Here is a 20,183-nt window from a genome sequence, read left to right on the forward strand (position 1 = left end):
CCAGCACACCTGCCTCCCCTTGTGTGTGCTACCCTGGCCTCATCTGCCCAGGGACCCACACCTCCTCTTGACCCCTCAGCAGCTCTCACCACAGCTGCTGAGGTGCAGAAATGCCCCCCTTCTGGCACCCGGGACCCTGAGTTCCTGTGGTTCTGCCCCCCCAGCCCCACAGCGGCACCTGCTCACTCCCTCCTCTGAGCCACCTTCCTCCCGGTCTCTCCATGGGGGGTCGTCTGGGACTCCGTGCCTGGCCCTCATGGCTGCCCTTGCAGACAGAATCCTAGAGCCCTAAATGGCACGTGTGTCTGGACAATTCTGGGCTCCACTTCGGGCCTCTCTCACTGTCTTCAGCTGCCCACATGCCACCTTCACCTGGTGTCCACCAGGCATCCCAAACGCAATGGGGCACAAGCAGTTTGGGATTCTCCTCCACCAACCACCAAGGCTGCCTCTGCATGTGCCCCATGTCAGTGAGAGGCAGCGCCGCCCTCCAGAGGCCCCAGCCATGCCTCCCTGCCACACCCCCTCTGTCCGGGCACTCTGCTCCCTCCCCCAGCTCCTCTGAGATGCTTCCCCGACACTACCAAGCTCTTGTCCACGCGCGGCCCACGAGAGAGGCACATGGCCTGGTGCCCGGTGTCCAGCCCGCTGTCCTCGGAGCTGGGCGGTGCCTGGCATTGAGCAGGTTGTCTAAATGAAGGGCTGAGGGGGCAGACGGTGCAGTGCAGGGGCCGAGGGACAGCACCAGGGGCTCGTGCTGACCAGCAATGTCGCCGACGGTGTGTGGAGCGAGCCCAGTCTCCTTCCTGAGGCAGGCTTTGCACAGGGCCACTGCCCCAATGGCTGGTTGGGGAAATCTGAAAGATGCTGGAAGTGTTTTGGAAAGTCAGACGTGCTATAGAAGCACATTGCCGTAAGGATGGGGCAGGGCGGCAGCTAGGGTGAGGAATGACGGCCCCTGCTCGGTCCTCCCAGCCCCACAGTGCAGACTTCAGAATCTGGGCAGATGTGCTGTGAACTGCCAGAGCCCCAGCAAGAGCCCACGAGGCTGCCTCTGCCGCTGTGCCACCACTTTGCCATTCCTGGGTCAAAGAGAGAAGTTCTGGGAAACGCTTCATGTTGACCAAACACGATAACCTGTGTAGTCTTAAAGCTACGGTTGTGTTTATGGTCTGTACAAAGAAATACAAAGGACATGTTAGGGAAATATCTGCACGCGAGCAAGGGAAATAGTTCAGGCAGAGAGAGGCCTCTCTGGAGGAAGGGGGTCTGGGTCAGTGGGAGGCAGGTGCGCAGCGCAGCCCTGGCCTGACCTGAGCTCCCATGACTACACAGGACATGCTTGTCCGGGACTGGGAGCCTGCCAAAGAGCTCTGGGGGTTGCAGGCCTGTGCGTGGGGTTACAGCAGGAGAGATCCAGAATCCAGAGCTGTGCTCAGTCCCTGCAGGCCGTGAGTGCTGAGGTCCCCTGGCAACCAGCCTGAAATGTGTGGCCTGTGTCCCTTCAACTCAGGCAGTGTGTGTCTGGCAGAGGCACCACAGAGCAGACTCAGGGTACCTTGCACCGCAAAGGAATATTGAGACTCCCTCCCCGCCCCCTCCAGGACTCCCAGGTCCCTCTTCTGGGTCGTTTGCAGCCTGCCTTCCGGGTCTTTCTGCAGAGCCTGGTTGCTGAGCGATTCTGTAGCGGGAAGGAGGCTGGGAGCCTAGTGGGAAAGAAAGGCGTCCATTGTTCAGGGGTTGTTCTTCCGGCCTCTTCTCTCCCTGCCATGGATGAAGTCGTTGAGTGTCTAGGAGCCTTTGTAAGCATCACAAGCCCCTGCAGAGGGGTGGCCGATGGATCCCCTTCGTCAGTTCTCCCTTTTCAGGGGTTGAGACGAGGCGGTCTAGAGAAACGGTGGGCATCTGCTGAGATTTCAGGTGGCCTGTTGGGGAGGTGGCTGGGGAAACGGCAGATGCCTCTTGCTGAGTCTGCTGAGTCCCAAACAGTCTGCGCTCGGCCTGGACAGCGCCCCCTGCTCACAACTCTGACTTGGCACTCAGCGAGCTTTCGTTGGTTTTCCCTTCGAAGCTGGGAGGCGGGCCCTTGAGCCTTTTGCCACAGAGCAAGTTACACAGGGCGTGGCGGAACTTCTCAGCCACAAAGAAATACATGATGGGGTCGAGCGCCCCGTTGAGGCTGGTGAGGCAGGAGGTGATGCGGTTTCCCAGGGCCAGGACGCGCTGGGTGGCACAGGAGGTCCCACCGCTGCGGTAGCGCAGCACGTAGACGGAGCGGTTGACGTGGTAGGGCACGAAGCAGACCAGGAAGATGGCCAGCACGATGGCGATCATGCGCACCGCCTTGCTCTTGAGGCGCTTCTCCACACGCAGGCCCTGCCGCAGGCTGCGGATGATCAGCAGGTAGCAGGTGACCGTGGTGACGAACGGGAAGGTGAAGGCCACGGCCAGGGACACCAGGGCATGGTGGGAGGCCTTCTCCCGGTACAGCTGCAGGCACACCACTGTGTGGTTGGTCTGCACGGTCTGCTGGCTCACCAGCAGCGGGGCCATGGCCACGGCCACCACCACCCACAGGAAGGCACAGGCCAGGTGTGCGTAGAGGGGCCTGCGGAGCTTGAGGGACTTGACCGGGTGCACGATGGCCAGGAAGCGGTCGGCGCTGATGCAGGTGAGGAAGTAGATGCTGGCGTACATGTTGAGGTAGAAGAGGAAGCCGGTGAGACGGCACGCGATTTCTCCAAACGGCCAGTGGTTCCCAGAGAAGTGGTAGACCAGGCGGGTGGGCAGGACCAGCACGCACGACAAGTCGGCCACCGCCAGATGCATCAGGAACACGTTGGCCGGGGTCCCGGACTTGTGGTCTCGGATGAAAAGCCACAGAGCCAGGGTATTGCCAACGAAAGCCAGGATAAAATCCAGGAGGTAGAAGGAGGCGAACAGCATGTTCTCCAGTGGCGTCTCCTGGCCACATTGCTCTGCCGTGGCCAGGGAGAAGTTGGTGATCAGACCTGGGGGGGTCACTTCAAGGCCATTCATGCTTTGGCTGGAGTCAGAGCCCGGGTATGAGCCTGGAGGAAACAAGCGAACAGTTCACAATGAGCTTGCGACCCGGGCAGCTTCACGCTCTCCGAAGTCCAGAAGTCAGGCCTCCGATGCCTTCAGAACCTCCCACTTCCAAGCTCAGCACTGCCCACGGGGCTGCTGAGGGGACCTCCTTGTCCATTTGGGGTGCGTGAGCGTCAGAGGCATGCTGAACTTCAGCACAAGGCAAACGCAGAACCAGGGCTTGGAATTTCGCCACTATGCAGCTGCACCCCTGCCACCCGGGAGATCTGAGACTCCTCAGAGCTGGGAGGACGGGGTCAGCACCAGGACGGGGAATGGGATGTGAGCCCTGCCTGGGTGAGGCTCTGGGTTTTCTGTTCTGCCCCTGAAGCGTGATGTCTGAGTGTCAGGGGTGGTGAGGGGTGGGGGCAGTGTGTCTCTGCGATTCTAGCTCCTCCTCAGCCCCAGCCTTGGCAGATGGGTTCTGCTCATCCTGAGTGCCTGGACCCTCCCTGACCCGCCTGCCCACAGGTGCACTGGCCGGGGCGTCTCTACTTTCTGCTTCCCCTGCTGGCCTCTGACCATGGCTTCCCCGGCACCTGACTCGCAGGAGGATGCCCCAGGATGGCAGCAAGGACTGTGCCCTGGGAGGTCAGAGGTCTGCTCTTTTTACCCGCCTGAGAGTTTCAGCGTCTCTCTTGGGGGCTGTCTGGAGCCAGCCCACCAACTCCGTTTGGACATCCTGACAGGTGGGGAGACCTGTGTTTAGGAGAAGCCTGTGCCTGGGCATCAGGCCAGCTGGGAGTATTTTCCCTCCCAGAGTAGATGCACCACCAGGGGGCAGCATCTCCTCCAGGAGGGGAAGACCCATTTTACCCCGAGTCAGAGACACTGGCCAAGGCTGTCCAGGTCACATCTGCAGCCCCAGAGAGGCCTGGAGGCCCCCTGGCTTGCCCACGTTCGAAGGCCAAGTGCAGAGCCCCGTGACAGGCCTAGGTAACAAGTCATGTCCATCTGGCGAACCCTGAGTCTGGATAGGGTGCTCCCCACCCCCCGCAGACAGAGAAACCCACTCCTGTTTTGCTTTTAGTCAACTTGGAAGATTCAGGAAGGAGAGTGAGGGTTCAAACACCCTGCCTCTCTAACCTAGGCCTGCGAGTGGGGGTGTGGGCAGGTGGTGGGGCCAGAGCAGCCCGGATCCAGGGCAGGACAGCGGGCCTGGCCTGCCTTTGAATTGGGGTCACCAGCAGGCTTTGGCCAGGTGGATGCTGATGATGGCACAGCTTCTGGGGTTCCTCTGGGCACCCGGCTTCCCAGTACCCACAGTCCCCACCCTGCACAGCCAGGCTGAAGCAGAGGCTGGAGAGAGGTTTGCAGAAGAGAAGCTGGCATCCCGTCTGCGCCCATTGCAGGATGGCAGCAGGAGGGGAGGAGGCAGGAGCCACAGACCTGGCAGGGTCCTTATCCTGGGCAAGCCTGGCTCTGCACCAAGCAGCTGGAGACCTACCTGCAGCAAATTCACTCTGCACATTTCTCCCTGCCTGTTTCCCTCTCTGCCTCCTTCCCTCCTTCCCTCCTTCCCTCCTTCCTTCCTTCCCTCCCTCCCTCCCTCCCTCCCTCCCTCCCTCCCTCCCTTCCTCCCTTCCTTCCTTCCTTTTCTTTCTTCTTCTTTCTTTTTTTTTTCAGGGTCTCACTCTGTCACCCAGGCTGGAGTGCAGTGGTGCAATCAGCTCACTGCAGCCTCAACCCCCAGGGCTCAAGTGATCCTCCCGCCTCAGCCTCCTGAGTAGCTGGAACTACAGGCACACACCACCACGCCCGGCTAATTTTTGTATTGTTTGGTAGAGATGGGGTTTTGCCATGTTGCCCAGGCTGGTCTCAAACTCCTGGGCTCAAGTGATCCTCCCTCCTTGGCCTCCCAAACTGTTCAGATTACAGGCATGAGTCACTGCGCCCAGCCCCTCTCCTCTTACTCCACAGGGCTGTCTCAGGATGCTGGTGGCATGGGGCAGAGAGGGCATGATGACTGTTCACGGGCACAGCAGCTGCTCGAGGAGGAGGCTGGAGCCATCCTCACATAGAGGAGAAGCAGGCACGGTGGTGGCCCTAGCCCTAGGGAAGGGCAGGCCGTACCCTTCCTCAGGAGAGCGAGCGGCCAGCTGCTGTGGCCCTCACATGGAGCGTGAGGGCTGGCCCAAGCACCTGGCCATCAATGTCCTCAAGCAAAGGGGAGGGCAACTGCCTAATAATATTACCTTTTAGCTATCTCTCTAGGCAGGTTCCCCTACCTGAAAAGATTCCCCTGGCTTCAGAGTGTTTGAAGATGCCTGAAGTTCTAACACCAGAGATGGTTTCCTGCCACTTCCAGGAACAGGGTCTGTTCTTAGTCCCATGTGGAGTTCCTCACAGGGATCCCATTCCCCAGGAATCCAGGTTTCACAGTCCTCTGACTTGGGCTGGATGGTCTCGGCTGGCACTTTCCCTAGGACTGCAAAAACCACAGTGCGGTGCGGGCGGAGAGCTGAGGGCCGAAGGCGGGGTGAGTGATCCTCGGGAGAGGGAGACAGGCTTGGCTGGAGCCCTGGGGAAGGGCTGAGGGCTCTGAAGGGGGCTGTGGAGGAGAGGTAAAAGGAGGGAGGGACACAGCCCTTGACAGGGCCTGTGAGGCAGGGGAGGACAGGGAGCAGGTGCCGTGGGATGGCGGGGGTGGGGGGCTGTGACTTTGAGGGTGTCGTGTTGCACGTGCTGGGGGTGAGGACCCAGAGACTGGAGGAACAGGGCTGCAGGGCAGGTGCACGGGCAGGCAGAGAGGACAGCCCATGGTAGATGGGAGGGGCACACAGGTGTGCTGTTTTCAGGTTGGCAGGAGAGGAGCAAGGTGTGTGCGGGGAGGCCCTGGAGACTGGAAGAGGAGAGAGGGCTCAGTGAGTGAGGGATCCTTGTTAGAACCTGGGGGTGGGAAGGGGCCAAGGTGGGTGCCCACCACCCTAGACTGTCCCTCGGGCCTGTACTGTGCCCCACTGTGCAGGTATCACCTGGCCCCAGGAGAGAGCAGCTCATAGGTACGACTGACCACTCTGCCTGGCATGGTGGGGGCCTGCCTGTGCTGCCTCAAACCAGTTTTAGCCCCATTTTACAGATTAGGGAATCAAGGCTGAGTGTCTGCTAACTTGCCCTAGGTCACTTGACCAGGGGACATTGGCCCTGGAGCTGGAAGTAAGACCAGGGAAACCCTGGTCCCCCAGGGGACTGCCTTGCCTCTGGAGACTGCCAGGGCGCCTCGGCCAGGGCAGGAGTGTGACTCGGTCTCAGAGCTTGCCATGGAGTTGTCTCCCAGGCTCAGCACCTCCTCCCGGCCCTGGGACCACTCCCTAATTTTAGGGGCCCGCGTGTGGAATGAGAATGTGCAGCCCCTTGCTCAAAAAGGAAGAGTTTCAAGACAGTGACAACAGAGTGTTACTGGGCTTGGGGCCCTGAGTGACAGCAGGGCTAGCATATCTCATGGCACTAGGTGGGCCTGTGGTGCCTCCTGCCTCCAGCCCTGGAGTCTCAGCCTGGGCACTGCCCTCCGCTTCCTGCCCCGGCCGAAGGGCGTCCACCTCGCCCTCTCTGGGACTGAGACTCACTCCATCTTAAACCGCTTCCTGGTTCGTTTCAGGTTTGCTGAAGTTTCTTTTCCGTTTCTGTCCCTCGTTTGAGGAGTTCTGATACTGGTTGCTGCAGTTTGGTCTGAGATGGGCCCCGCTTCACTCTCCATTGCCCTTTAGAAACGAACTTCAGCCTAGACTCACTGGTTCCTCACGGCTCACTGCTCAGATGGCCACTGAGCGGGTGTTCCTAAGAGGAAGGGGCGTGGAACGGGCCAGGGCCTGGGCAGTGTTGGGTCCCATGGCTGTGGGTGAGCTGAGCGTCTAGGACAGGTCTCAGGCCTCTGTGGAGGTGGCGGGTGGGCACGCGTGGCCTCAGGGAGGGCCTGTGGTAGCAGCTGCCATGGCCAGGTGGTGGCAGTTGCCTTTGCACTAGCGCCAGTCCATCCCTGGCCTGAACCCTCTCCCAGGCATCTGGCTCCCGTATGGGTCAAGGCTGTCTCATGGTTAGGGGCAGGGGTGCTGCCATTGCAGCCTGGACTGCGGGCAAGCCACTTCCCCTCTGCAAGCCCCCATCAGCGGGACAAAACACCGCTTTGTGGGCTGCTGTGAATTCAGACGGGTCAGCCTTCAATGCACAGGTCAGACCATCACCAAAGACATGGCACGAGACAGGCTGCTGCCTGTCTCCCTGGGCAGGGTTCCCTGCTGAGTGTTTCCTCTGCTTAGTCCTGGGCTCCCAGCCCGCCGCACCCGGCCTGCCCCTTACCTCTAGCCGCTGGTCCAGGAGGAAGGGGCAGGGGTCTGTGGGGCAGCAGGTGATCTCCGCCCGTGGGTGTCGGTGGCAGAGGGCTCTGTGCCGCTGTGGGTGGAACGCTGGCTATTTAAGGAGAAGAAGGGAGACCACAGCCCCTCTGGCCCTGAAAGGCTGCTTCATTCCTGAGGGGTCCCTTGTGTGGCGGCCGCTCCTCTGGCTGCGGCTGCTGCCACCAGAGCGTGAATATTCTAGTGTGTCCCTAGCCCGTGCCCCCCGCCCCCAGCTTGGCCACAGAGGCTGAGTGTGTGACTGTCTCAGACTCAGAGCAGGCGGGGGCTGGCTGGGGGGCTTAGGCTGGAGCTGAGGGACACAACAGGACGTTTCAGAAGGGGATGATTTCCTACTGATGGGGGGCAGGGAGGGGCCGGCTGCCATGGCAACAGGCGGCGCTCTCAGGCCTGCGCCCGCAGACAGCGGAGGGGGCCTGTGATCGGAGGGTGGGAGTCCGAGGAGGATTGCTCACTGAGTGAGAGGCGACTCTTTGAGGACACTTGCTGTAGGGTCCTTGTGTCCTGCCCCGTATAATGAGGCCCCATTTGGGCATGCCGAATAAATCATGGCCTTTATCTGGAGCGAGGCACAGCTGCAGGAGCCTCATAATGGGGCGCTGTCCTGCCTGTGGGGATGCGGCTCAGCTCAGAGGCCGGGTGCCCGCCGGTGCAGCTCCCCTTCGGCACGGGAGCCCGTGAATCCGAAAGCTGGCCATGGGGCTCCTCCCTGGCGTGGCTCCCGGCTGGGGTGCCTTTGAGTGCTGCCGGCGGCCGCCTAAGACTGAGTGAACAAAGTTCGTTTCTGTCTTTCTAAAAATGATACATCCAGTAACATGGGAAGCCAAATCGCCTTTCCTGGTTTCAAAAGACTTTACATTTTGTTGTTTAAACATTGAAAACTGTATGTATGTGGCTAGCATTTCGGGGGCCGTATCTTAAATTTGTCTCTTCGCGTCACCCCGTGCAGCTGGGATTATTGCCCCATTTCACAGACAAGGAAACTGAGGCTCAGGCACATGAAGAAACTCACCCATCAGCCAACAGTAGGAAGCGACAGAGCCAGGATTTGAACCCAAGGGCGTGTCCCTCCAGAACTTAGGCTTCGTGTGTGTGTGTTTTGTTTTTCTGCTGCATTTTGAATTTAGAATTCTTAGATTCGATCCTAATTCAATCTGAAAAATAATTCTGAAGGTCACCGTTAGATCTGGTGCTGTGATGTGGTCTGTCGAGAAGCTGTTTCCCATCTGGACTTCCTACGAGAGAGATGGGCTTCCCCGTCTGTCTGGCCTGAGAGCCAGCCGGGTGCGAGGTGTCTGAGCCAGGGCGCAGGTTGAGGTGTCTGAGCCAGCCAGGTGCGAGGTGTCTGAGCCAGGGCGCAGGTTGAGGTGTCTGAGCCAGCCAGGTGCGAGGTGTCTGAGCCAGGGCGCAGGTTGAGGTGTCTGAGCCAGCCAGGTGTGAGGTGTCTGAGTCAGTGTGCAGGTTGAGGTGTCTGAGCCAGCCGAGTGCGAGGTGTCTGAGCCAGTGCGCAGGTTGAGGTGTCTGAGCCAGTGCGCAGGTTGAGGTGTCTGAGCCAGCCGGGTGCGAGGTGTCTGAGCCAGGGCGCAGGTTGAGGTGTCTGAGCCAGGGCGCAGGTTGAGGTGTCTGAGCCAGGGCGCAGGTTGAGGTGTCTGGGCCAGTGCACATGTCCCTTTCCTGTTGTGCCTGCAGGCGGCCGTCTGGCAGAATTGGCCCAGGCTGGTTGGAGAGGTGGTGGCTTGAAGCTAACACACTCCGCAGGGCGTTTCTGGGCTCACAGAGCTTCTGTTACTGGGGTGGTCACCGTCGATGGCTTCAAGGGCGTTGACCGTGGCGATGGCGTTTTCAGGCATGGAGCTGATTTCTGTATCTTTGAAACAGAAGTAATTCCTCGCGGGTTGAGTGTTGTCCTGATGCTCTGGAGGAGTCACCAGCATGTGGAGTGTCGTCATGGGGCCGAGTCTGGGACAGAGGCTCTGCAGGGGGCATGGACTGGCCGCCACAGGCGCCAGGTGGGGCAGCTCAGCCCCAGACCTGCTGAGGAGGTGGCCTGGGGTTGGGGCTGGGGCACAGGTGTCTGGGCAAGGGTGGGCTTCAGGGACTGTGGTGATGAAGACTGAAGCCACAGGCCACAACTGCTTCCCCTTCCTGGAGCTTAAGAGCCAGGGCCCTGGCCAGTGTGGAGGGGAGATGATGCCCACCGTGGCTCCCTTCCTCTCTTGCACAATCATTCATTCACCCAGGCATTCCATCAACTGACCCTGAGCTGCTGCCCCCTGCTGGGCCTGTAGGGTCTCGGGGAGGCACAGAGAGCCAGTCAGCAGCTTAACAAGTGGAGGCTGGGCCTTTGCTTGGGCCCCTTGCCCTGCACACAGCTGATGAGGAGACACCCCGGGGCAGATGGAGCACAGTACCTGTGCAGGATGGAGTCCAGACCCAGCAGTAGCAGGTCCTGGGGTCCAGGGAGGAATGCTGAATGGGCGGCCCTGGCATCTGGGGTCTGCCCACCATAACCTGGGTGGGGATCTTGGGTCTGAGATTGGATCTCTTCAGTGTCCTCCCTGACCAGCCTGTCAGAGGGGCCAACATGGCGTCAGCAGCCGTGGAGGCTGGTGAGGGGTGGAGAGGGCCCCTGTGGCTGGGGAGCCTGGGAAGGGAGGCCTGGATGCAGCAGGAGCGCCAGAGAGAGATTCGGTGGCAGGTGGGAATGGGGGCTAGGGGTGTTGGATTGGGGGCTCTGTGTATCTTTATCTGGGGACTCTGAATCTAGATTCCTGCCACCTTTGAGGTCCAAGGAAACAGAAACCGTGCTGATTTGTCTCCTCGTTGAGAACACAGCTGTTGTCCAACACAGCAAGCAGCAGCAGAAATTATTCTGAGGCCTTCACAAAAAGACTCTGTAATGACAGTTCCTGGGTTTGGGGGCCTCCGTCTGACATAGCTGTGCTTGTCTTTGGAGACAGAAATCGCCTGTACGTGTTTGGGCCCTTCTTCATCCGGCAAACCCCGAAGGAAGGGGGTGAGTGGGCCTCCCGGGACACCCACCGGCCACTCTGCTGGGCACAGTGACACTATAACTCGTGTGTGTTAAATACATTGGGAAAATAAAACAGTGTTTTCAGCAGATATCAATTAAGTGTCTACTGTATTCCACAGCATGCCCTAGGCTTAGAGAAAGTAGAAAGAGGAAAAATATGATCCAGAGGCACTGAACTCGGGCGTCCTGGCGTCTTCCCTGCGGAGCGTGGGTCGCATTTCCAGGACACTCTTGGGGCCTTGTGACTGGGCAGCCTGCTTTTCTGTACCCTAGGCTGAGCCCCTTTGAAGCCCCCAGCTGCTCAGCGAAGTGGTAGGGGGTCTGGGCTCTCTCCTCCAGGAGGTGGCCGGGCTGTGTGGGAGTGGGGGGTCTGGCCCTAAGGCCCCTGCCTCCTGCAGGCATCTCTGCCGGCCTTGCCACAACCGTGAGAAGGCCAAGGGCCTGGGCAAGTACATCTGCCAGCGGTGCCACCTGGTCATCGACGAGCAGCCCCTCATGTTCAGGAGCGACGCCTACCACCCTGACCACTTCAACTGCACGCACTGTGGGTAGGTGCACGGCCCGGCCCTGCAGTGCGGGCGGCGGGGAGCCAGGGCGGGCCCAGGGTCAGGGCGGTGGGGCCTCCACCTGGGGAAGTGTTGAGGTGGGAGAGGTGAGCAGGGTGGGCAGAGAGAGGGGTCCCGGGAGGGGGGCCGCAGGGCAGAAGTGGGCCAGGGGCCGGGAAGCTGCCATGGCAGGAAGCTTCTCTCTCCAGGGCTCTGTTCGGGGGGCACTTGAGACTCAGGAGGCAGGTGGGCTGGCCCTAGACTGCAGGCGAGAGTTGAGGTGGAGCAGCAGAAGGGACCGGAGGGCTAAGGGGGCAGGCAAGAGACCGGGAGTGGGCTTGGCGCTGGTGTTAGAGACAGGAGTTGCACAGGCAGCCCCTCCGCCCGTCCTCACCCACCCCCACCGTCCACTCCAGTCCTCTCCGTGCCTGTCCAGACACCCGGTGGGGTTTGGAGGAGGAGGGGGGGGCCGGAGAACAGACCTGCTTCTCAGAGGCCTGGGTGCGGAACACAGGCCACTCTTCTGGGCTGTGCGGGAAGTGTGTGCTCCAGGGCCTGTCTGGGGCACAGGAAGTCTGCACAGAGCCCGGAGATCAGAGGGAGCTGCCGCCTCGGCTCTGCAGGCACAGAATGGGCCCCTCGGGGAGCCGCACCCCGGGGTGGCGGCGCTGCTGGCATGACCCTGCAGAAGGGCACGGGTGGCACCTGGGGGCTGCACACTGTCTTCCAGGAAGGAGCTGACGGCTGAGGCCCGTGAGCTGAAGGGCGAGCTCTACTGCCTGCCCTGCCATGACAAGATGGGCGTCCCCATCTGCGGTGCCTGCCGCCGGCCCATTGAGGGCCGAGTGGTCAACGCGCTGGGCAAGCAGTGGCACGTGGAGGTGAGCCAGGCTGGCGGGCACGTGGCCTCAGGTTGGGGGTGCCCCAGCTCAGGGTCACGGTGAGAGCAGAGCCCAGGCTGCGTGGCTGGCTCCCGGCGAGGCCCTTCCTCTGGGGCACTGCCCCTCCCTGTGCTCAGGCGGGGACACCAGCCTGCCCACGGGAGCCAGGAGACCCGAGTGCACACACATGGTTAGGTAGCTGTGCCCACCTCTCCTCTTCCCCCTGCTGGCATTCTAAGAGACTCCAACGTCAGGAGAAAACCCTGGGGGCAGTTTGCCCAGGGTGCCCTGGGGGTTGTGGTTGGCAGAACCCACTATGTGGACAGCGCTGTGCAGACACGGAGTTGAAGAGTTCCTCAGGTGTGAGCACTGGGCCACCCGGAGTGCCCCCGCTGGGTAGTGGGCTCTCATGTTCTCATGGGTACACTGGGATCGGTGAGCCCACCACCTTCCCTGATGACCTGGCCAGCGATGTGTCCAGAAGCTGTGTTGGGTGGCAGCTGGGGTGGGAGGCCATGCCGTCCTGCCCTGATGCAGGCCCCAGCCCCCAGCCCCCAGCCCTCATCCTCACAAGCAGATCCCTGGGGGAATGCAAGGTGCTGCTCAGTGACCCCAGGCTTGCAGGGGTTGCCTGCAGAGGCCCCACGTGGACAGGCTGGGCCGCCTCTGCCAGCGAGGGCCCACCATGCCACAGCATGGGGCTGGTACCTGACTCCTGGGGCTGAGGCTGCCCTCTGACTTCCTCCTGGGGGAGGCCAGACTGGGAGGGGATGGTGACTAGCAAGGTTCCCATCGGTCTCTTAGAGGAGGGCTGGGGTCTGCTGACCCCAGGGTGTTCACAGAGGTGTCAGCCCTCTCTGCCCAGTGTGAATCCTGAAGGGCCTCCACCTGCCCAGACTCTGCTTCCTGTCCCCTTCTGTCACTGCTGCCTCCTGGGGCCACTGCTGTCCCCTGGAGTCACCACTGGCTCCTGGGGTCACTGCTGTCCCCGGGTCACCACTGTCCCTTGGGGTCACCGCTCTAGCCCTGATGCCGCCCGGCCCGCCCTCTGTCCTCGCAGCACTTTGTCTGCGCCAAGTGTGAGAAGCCATTTCTGGGGCACCGGCACTATGAGAAGAAGGGCCTGGCCTACTGTGAGACTCACTATAACCAGGTGAGCCCGGCGCAGAGCCCTCAGGGACGCGGATCGGGAGGGGTGGCCAGGAGAGCTGCCGTGAGCAGGGGAGGCTGTGGGCACCCCCTCAGGAGCTCTGCCAGGTGCTGAGCCCAGGCCTGCACCCTCAGCCCCGGTTCCTGGCCTGGGGTCTCGAGACCCAAGCAGCTCTCTCAGCCTCAGTGTCTTCCTCTGAAGAATGTTCTGGGGCTGGTGTGAGGTCCTGGGCACACGGGGCTGACAGTGCCAGCAACCCCCTCCCTCCCTTGCTCTCGTACAGAAGGCGGGGGGGCTGATGGGACACGGTCACCACCTGGGCCCACCTCCTTGCAGGACAGCAGCAGCCAGAGGAAAGGGGCCTTCTAGGGAGCAATGTCCCAGCTGGTTGTCCTTCCCGGGGCAGGGGGTCGTTCTAATGGGTTGCAGTGCCCTCAACCCAGTCTTGCAGCTGGGCCCTGGGAAGCAGGGCCTGGGAGATGCCTGAGAGGGGCCGTGTTGGAGGGCCAGGCCCGCTGCATGATGGCCCTGGGCTAGGGTGTGACTGCCTGCAGCCGCTCTGACAGCCTGCTCGGCCCACAGCTCTTCGGGGACGTCTGCTACAACTGCAGCCATGTGATTGAAGGCGATGGTGAGGCCCTGTGTTCCCTCCCCCACCTCACCTGCTCTCCTGGGGCCTGGGTGCTGCAGCTGTGAGCCCAGCTGCGCCTGTGGCAGCCTAGCCAGCCCTGCTGAGTCACATGCTTCCCTCACAGTGGTGTCGGCCCTCAACAAGGCCTGGTGTGTGAGTTGCTTCTCCTGCTCCACCTGCAACAGCAAGCTCACCCTGAAGTGAGTCCTGTGATCGTGGGATGGGGCTCAGGGTGGAGGGGGCTCCTGCGGGTCCTTCCTCTTAGCAGCCTTCCTGCACACCAGCTGGGTCTGGCCTGGGGATATGGTGGGGACAAGGGGCATCCCGGCCCCATACCGCCCAGTGAGATCGGGGCAGGTCCAGGGACCCCAGGGCACAGTGAGAGGAGGAACACTCGTGCCTCCAACACACCTACCAGAACCCTGGACTCTGGGGAGGGACGGGCGTTCCAGCCCAGGGAACAGCATATGCAAAAGCAGCAGTGTCAGCTGCTCATCCAGGAAGCCTCAAGGGGTGTGGGATCGCTGGAGTTGGGAGCGGAGAAATGGTATCCAGGTTTCCAAGGGCCGTGCGGAGGCATAGAGGGTTCTGGGGTGTCAGAACCTGAGGGAAGCCTCTGGGAGGGAAGGGCAGCCTCAAGGCCCTTCTCATCCCTGTGCTCTCTGGTCAGGTCACCCTAGGGCCTGGCCTGCTGGCTAGGAGAGGCTGGTGTGGGGAGGCCCACGCCATGGTCACCTGTCTGGGTTTAAAGGGGTGGGCGTGGGGCTCTGCTGACAGCTCTGCTTCTTCCCCAGGAACAAGTTTGTGGAGTTTGACATGAAGCCCGTGTGTAAAAGGTGCTATGAGAAGTTCCCACTGGAGCTGAAGAAGCGGCTGAAGAAGCTGTCGGAGCTGACCTCCCGCAAGGCCCAGCCCAAGGCCGCGGACCTCAACTCTGCCTGAAGGGCCTCTTGCACGGCCGCCTCTCTGCCCCTCCGCCTTCTCCCCTCCCGCTGTCCCTGCTCAGCCCCCTCGGCCCGGTCCACCTGCGCCTTCCGCACCTTACCCTCCCCTTCTCCTTCCTCATTGCCTCCTCCCTTCCTGTTCCCTCATCTCTGCCTTCCCTCTGTGAGGAGGCAGGAGCTAGGGAGTGGGAGCCTGTGACCCCACATCTGCCAGCCACGGCCGCCTGTGCCCACAGCTTCCGCCCACAGACCTCCAGGGACAGGAGCAAATTGCACCACAGTTCCCCGCCTGGCCCAGGCTGGCCCTCCCCAGGTGGCTCGGTAGCTCGTGCTGTCCTGTGACAGCCCCTGCCCCAGAGCAGCCCCACTAAGTGCATGTGGCTCCTGGGCCACCCATAGCCAGGGCAGCCTGCTGGAGCCACAGGGCCAGGGCCACGCAGATGGAGGCCTCTAGGAGCCACCTGCAATCCCTCTCCACTCATTCAACCAGTGGCACAGTGTCCCTGTGCCCACACTGAGCCAGCAAGTCCTGCTGTCCACACCCACAAGCTCCCTGGAGGGACAGGACCCACCTCCATCCCTCGGAAGGCCTTCCTGGAGTCCCACCTTGGCCACCCCCGCACCCAGCTTGGGGCTTGTGTTGAGCCTTTGGGTTGGGCCAGGGTCCAGGAGGTGGTGGGGTCGCAGGTGGCTTGTTAGCACCGCCAGGGAGGACGCTTCCTCTGCGGCCGGCGCAGACCCGGTGCGGGGCTCACGCTTGCACAATGAAGGCTTGTTCACACGACCACAGCAGTCTGCGTGGTTTGTGGCAGGGGTTGGGAGTGGAGGGGATGGCAGCGGCTGTGAACACACTGCTGCTGGGGCAGTTGAACAGAGGGACAGACATCAGACAGACAGGCACGAGTTCAGGGGGCCCTAGCCTCTATCCCAGGCCAGGCTGCCATAAGGGGTTGAAAACTAGCCCTGCCAGGACCTCACAAGCCTGGGTGGCCAGGTCCACATTAAGCTGTCCCAGTGGGCAGAGGAGGGGTGGGAAGGGACAGGACATGCTAGGGAGCGGGGGAAATCCAGGCTTCCAAGGTGCTATATCCAGCTCTGGCCACTGTCTGGGCACAAGCTGGCCTTAGCACGAAGCCAGCAGCCAGAGAGCCGCACCTCCACCCTGGCCTCCTGGGTGCTGCGGGTGGCGGGTGGCGGGTGGCGGGCGGGGACGACAGAAGGTGTGAGGAGGGGGCTGGGAGGAGGACTCTCCCATGAGTGCCCCTCCCCAGTCTGAGAAACAGGAAGGCAGGGAGGGGGAGGAAGGAAGCAGAAAGAGGGAGGAATGAAGTCATTCCTGGAGAATGCAGCTGCCCTCCCAGTTCCCTGGGAAAGTCGCAAGGCATTTTGCTTTCCCTGCGGCTCTCTGCGGGCCAGAGCCTCCCAGGCCCCATGTCCACCTCGTGCCATACCCTGCCCCCTCAGACACACTCGCTTCTCCTGCCCCAGGGGTTTTTACTGAACATTCTGGTGGGCTGGGGTTGCGGGGGGGTCCTCTCAGCCATCCACCAACAGCCTGGGGGCCCGAGACTCCCGACCCACACTGGGTCTTTTCACCTCCATATGCAGCGCCCAGGACAGAGGGGGCCACCTGCGGGGCTGAGTGGGCTCGTATGGGGGGCAGCATGGAAGGCTGCCTGCCGAGGACAGGCCCTGGGCTGAGAGGGCCTGGGAAGGTGCTGCCAGGCTGGAGGTTGACAGGGTGCCTGAGCAGACACGCCAGCATCCGCTGCTAGGCACTGGCCAGGGCTGGGGCCTTGGAGCCCCACTGCTTGTTCATGGCACTCAGGAGCTGCTGCACATATGAGGTCAGCAGGTCGTCCATCTTGTAGCCCTGGACAGGGGACAGGGTGGGTCAGAGTTGTGGGTGCAGAGGGCAGGTGGGGGTCCTGGACTCAGGGACCACCTTCTCTTCCTCAGCACCCAGCGGTGCAGGGCATGAAGAAAGGGCAGGCGGGCTCCTGCCGTTGGCACCGTCATTTCTGCCTGCCCTGCTGGGGCCAGGTCTCCCTCCCGCCTCAGAACAGGCCAAGGGTGCAGGGGCTCCTGCCTGGCCTTGCCACCTTGGCTGCTGGTCCTGGGGATGCACCCAGTCCCCCTCCAGGTCTGCTGGCCCCCGCCTGGGCCCTGTGACTGAGCCCTCTTAATGAGCCACTTGAAAGGGGTGAGGGTGGGGAACCCAGTCTCCAGCCGCTCCATCCTGTGCATCCTGGCTGGGAGAAGGGACCGGCGCTCACCAGGGAGGTCTCGCACAGCAGGCGGCTGCCACGGCCCAGGTTCCCCAGCACCATGTGGAAGTAGGTGCTGCCGCTGCTCCAGCTGGAGATCTTGGTGAAGGGATAGGTGGTGAGCAGGTCCTGGGGGCAGAGAGGGTGGGTGGGCAGGGTGCCTCCGGAGCCCGTGGGCTGAGTGTGTGTTAGGGGACAGGAGAGAGGCACGACACACCGCAGAGGTGACTGCAGCCCCACCTGCACGGGTCCCTGGACTTGGTGGCCCCCAGCCCCTCCAGAGGCCCGGCAGCTACCTTGGTCTTGGGGTGGATGAGCAGAACCCCACGCCGGCTGATGGCGATGAGGATGATGTCCGGGTAGGAGGGCTCCGAGGTTTGCTGGGAGGGAGGGACACAGCGGTCCTAGTCCAGCCCAGGAGACCAGGCCGCACCTCCTAGGAGCTCACCTAGGCCACGTGCACACACACACACACACACACACGCCCTCCAGCCTTGTGGCCAGTCCCACCCAAGACGTGTGCTGGTTGATGCTGGGCCTGCCGGGGCAGAGCTGAGCAGAGCCTGCTTGGGCAGGAGGCCCGGGCGTGGGGCAAGGCCTACCTTCACCTCGAAGAAGGCAGACCCGAAGGTGGGCCAGCGGCAGATCCACTTCAGGAAGGCCACCTTGGCCTCCTCCACTGTCTTGTCCTTGTGCTTGTCATAGGCCAGACGGATGCTCTGGGGGAACAGGAGGGCCAGTAAGGGCCTGGGTGCTGAGGCCCCGCAAAGCCCTGGTGGAGGCAGCACCTGCCTACCCCAGGCCAGTACGGTGGGGTGGGGTGGGGTGGGGTGGGGTGGGGATGGGTGAGGTGGGGTGGGGTGGGGATGGGTGAGGTGGGGTGGGGTGGGGTGGGGATGGGTGGGGTGGGGTGGGGTGGGGAGGGACGCAGTGCAGGACAGTCTCGGTGGCGCCGTGGACAGTGTGGGAAGGCGTGGTGTGTGCAGAGCCAGCCCACCCTCCACACCACCCGTATGCACCCATGTGGTCTTGGAGCCCAGGCAGGGCGTGGCACTGGGGCAGGATCCCAGGGAGGAGCAGCAGCCCAGGAACCATTCCCCAGCCCTGTGAGGGACCTTTTTCCACTCCTCCGAGGACATCAGGCGTGTGAGGTCCTTGGGCACCAGTTCCCTCAGGATCTTGGGGACATTAGCCAGCTGGGACCGGTCGTTGTTGAACTGGGCCTTGTAGATGAGGCCCGCCAGGTGGATGGCGTCCTCCCGCGAACACTTGTGGAACCCGCGCAGGTACTTGGGCAGCTCCTGGGTGGTGGACACACTGGGCATGCTGGGTCTCCGGCCGCGACCCGCATGCCCCCAACCTCTTTCCCGCTCAGATGGTGGGGACCTGGGGCTTAGCCCACCCCATCCAGGACGGACTGAGCAGGGTAGAGTGTCAGGGCAGGGGAATGACCCTGAGTCAGGGCAGGCCCCCTGACATCTGCGTGGAGGTGATGGCCTTGCTCCACCCATGTGGTTGGCCCTGCAGGCCATGGCCACTGTTCCATGGGCCACAGGACCCTCTGTCCCACCCTCCCCAAGTCATGCTGCAGGTGCCAGTGCAGTCACTGTCCCCAAACACTGTTGCCCTCTGCTCCTGGTTCCAGAGCCCTCAGGGGCTTGGTCTGCCTACCACATGGGCTGGTACCCCGGGCTGAGGCTGGTCCTGCCCTGGCCTGCTGGCTTCTACAGCCTCAGAACAGGTGTGGGAGGATGGGGGTGGCCCCGGTGGCCACCAGGGCAGCCTGCCCAGTACCTGGTGGTAATGGAGTATGGTGTCCGAATTCACATCCTTCCCCGGGGTGATGTTGAGCCACAGTTTCCGCATGAAGTACACCTGGTAGGGGAGCGTCACGGGGGCCCCTGGGCGAGGGCCAGCAGTGGGCACCAAGCCTGGCCCAGCAGGTACACCAGCCCTGACCCCCTGGCACCCCCACACTGCACCTGCCACCTCCCTGCCTGGAAAGCCTCCACCCCTCTTCCTCCCCAGTCCCCCAGGTTTTCCTCAGCCTTCAAGATGAGTGTGGAGGCTGCCTTCTCCAGCAATGTTCCTGGACTCCCACCCCGAGCCCATGGGGGTCATGCCCCTCAGCCCTGGGGCATCCTTCATCACCCCATGGTGCAGCCACCGGTTCCTGCCTGAGCTGGGAGGCCCTCACTACCAGGCCCCAGGGCCTGGTTGTCCCCACAACCCAGGGACACACAGGAAGGAATGGATGGATGAATGGGCATGGGCCACACGGAGGCCGACGGTGCCCCCTCACCCCACCCAGCCGCACCCTCGCCCAGCTCCACAGAGGCCTCCTCACCTTCTTTCTGGGGCTTGTTCTTCTTCACCCAGTCAGACACCTGCCTCAGGGAATCGAAGAAGAAGTCTCCCTCCTTCTGGCTGATGACCTGGGGAGGGGAAGGTGCAGGGACGGTGGGGGGCTGCCAGAGGACTGTCCTCCTGAGAGGGCCCTGCCGGGCTCCGGTCCACTGGCCGCCTACGGCCTGGGTGCTGCGCTGGAGTCGGCTGTGCGTGGGCTTTCGGCGTGTGGAGCTGGCTCTGCTCCGGGACCCCACCTACCTCTGTCCCGGCAGCCCTGGCTGTGCAGCCTGGTCCAGCGTGGGTGCCCCTGGCAGGCCGAGGCCCCCACCAGGCAGCACCTAGGATCCCGCTCACCGCCCGCCCAGCCCCAGCGCAGCTCACCTTGTCTGCAATCTTGATGAAGAGACTGCAGCCCTCCCAGGAGGCCAGCTGCAGCCTGGTGGCAATGCTGTCACACACATCCCGCACCCGTGTGTTGGCAACCACCTCCAGCATCTGGACAGAGAGGCGGCTGGTGAGGCCCGGGGCCTGGCGAGGGGCCAGCACAGCCCAGGATGAGCCTTCCTAGCCTGGACCTTTGCTCCTTCATGAAACCTGGCTTGGATGTGGTCTGCCCTGAGCAGAACAGGCCTCCCTTCCAGAACCCTGGCCAGAGGCTCACGTTGTTTAGTCCCAGCGTTCGTTGCCCTGGGGCCCTGGAGGCCTGGTCTTCTGACTTGCCTTCAGAGCCCATAGCCAGACTGTGGGAACTTCCTGTTACTGGGACCCGAATGTCCCCAAGACCAAAAAGACCACCCTGCTGTTGGAGAGGGCGTGAGGCGACACTGCCCACCTTGGCCTCAGTCCGCTTGTCTTTGCTGCCCCTGGTGAAGGCCTCTGTGTCACGGCTGGGTCCTGGTGGTCTCCCACCTGTCCCCTGTCC

At 62.4% G+C, this 20,183-nt stretch overlaps 3 protein-coding genes across 12 annotated transcripts in view; 1 reads left to right on the top strand and 2 right to left on the bottom strand.

Moving 5' to 3' along the window:
- LOC105492420 (LIM zinc finger domain containing 2) overlaps positions 1-15,429 on the top strand; it is a 36,682-nt gene extending 21,253 nt beyond the window's left edge. Inside the window, 8 exon segments of the mRNA XM_071072529.1 lie at positions 10,893-11,042; positions 11,770-11,920; positions 12,981-13,073; positions 13,653-13,701; positions 13,826-13,901; positions 14,496-14,607; positions 14,609-14,659; positions 14,661-15,429. Coding sequence (XP_070928630.1) covers positions 10,893-11,042; positions 11,770-11,920; positions 12,981-13,073; positions 13,653-13,701; positions 13,826-13,901; positions 14,496-14,607; positions 14,609-14,659; positions 14,661-14,987 — 1,009 coding nt within the window. The 3' untranslated portion in view covers positions 14,988-15,429.
- On the bottom strand, positions 1,141-7,663 carry LOC105492421 (G protein-coupled receptor 17). 3 transcript variants are annotated; one of them, XM_011759498.3, is made up of 2 exons: positions 7,405-7,663; positions 1,141-3,071 (listed from the first exon to the last, which is right to left on the bottom strand). In XM_011759498.3, the coding sequence occupies exon 2, from the start codon at positions 3,037-3,039 to the stop codon at positions 2,020-2,022; it is 1,020 nt and encodes a 339-aa protein (XP_011757800.1). In that variant the 5' UTR covers positions 3,040-3,071; positions 7,405-7,663; the 3' UTR covers positions 1,141-2,019. The 3 variants fall into 3 exon arrangements, with proteins under 3 accessions (XP_011757800.1, XP_070928631.1, XP_011757802.1); XM_071072530.1 differs by lacking the exon at positions 7,405-7,663 and adding an exon at positions 5,337-5,573; XM_011759500.2 differs by lacking the exon at positions 7,405-7,663 and adding an exon at positions 3,726-4,546.
- Positions 15,430-15,562: 133 nt separating the features above from the next.
- LOC105492423 (myosin VIIB) overlaps positions 15,563-20,183 on the bottom strand; it is a 110,221-nt gene continuing 105,600 nt past the window's right edge. For 7 of the 8 annotated variants that reach the window (XM_071072513.1, XM_011759506.2, XM_071072514.1 and 4 more), the window contains 8 exons: positions 19,643-19,756; positions 19,260-19,347; positions 18,707-18,813; positions 18,028-18,213; positions 17,515-17,631; positions 17,209-17,292; positions 16,922-17,041; positions 15,563-16,518 (listed from right to left, as the gene is read on the bottom strand). In XM_071072513.1, the coding sequence (XP_070928614.1) occupies positions 16,417-16,518; positions 16,922-17,041; positions 17,209-17,292; positions 17,515-17,631; positions 18,028-18,213; positions 18,707-18,813; positions 19,260-19,347; positions 19,643-19,756 (918 nt within the window). In that variant the 3' untranslated portion in view covers positions 15,563-16,416. Of the gene's footprint in view, positions 16,519-16,921; positions 17,042-17,208; positions 17,293-17,514; positions 17,632-18,027; positions 18,214-18,706; positions 18,814-19,259; positions 19,348-19,642; positions 19,757-20,183 lie in introns of those variants that run through there. The other variant, XR_011609651.1, reaches the window with a different exon arrangement.

Source organism: Macaca nemestrina, chromosome 11, assembly GCF_043159975.1.
Source record: "Macaca nemestrina isolate mMacNem1 chromosome 11, mMacNem.hap1, whole genome shotgun sequence".
In the NCBI taxonomy this organism is placed as follows: domain Eukaryota; kingdom Metazoa; phylum Chordata; class Mammalia; order Primates; family Cercopithecidae; genus Macaca; species Macaca nemestrina.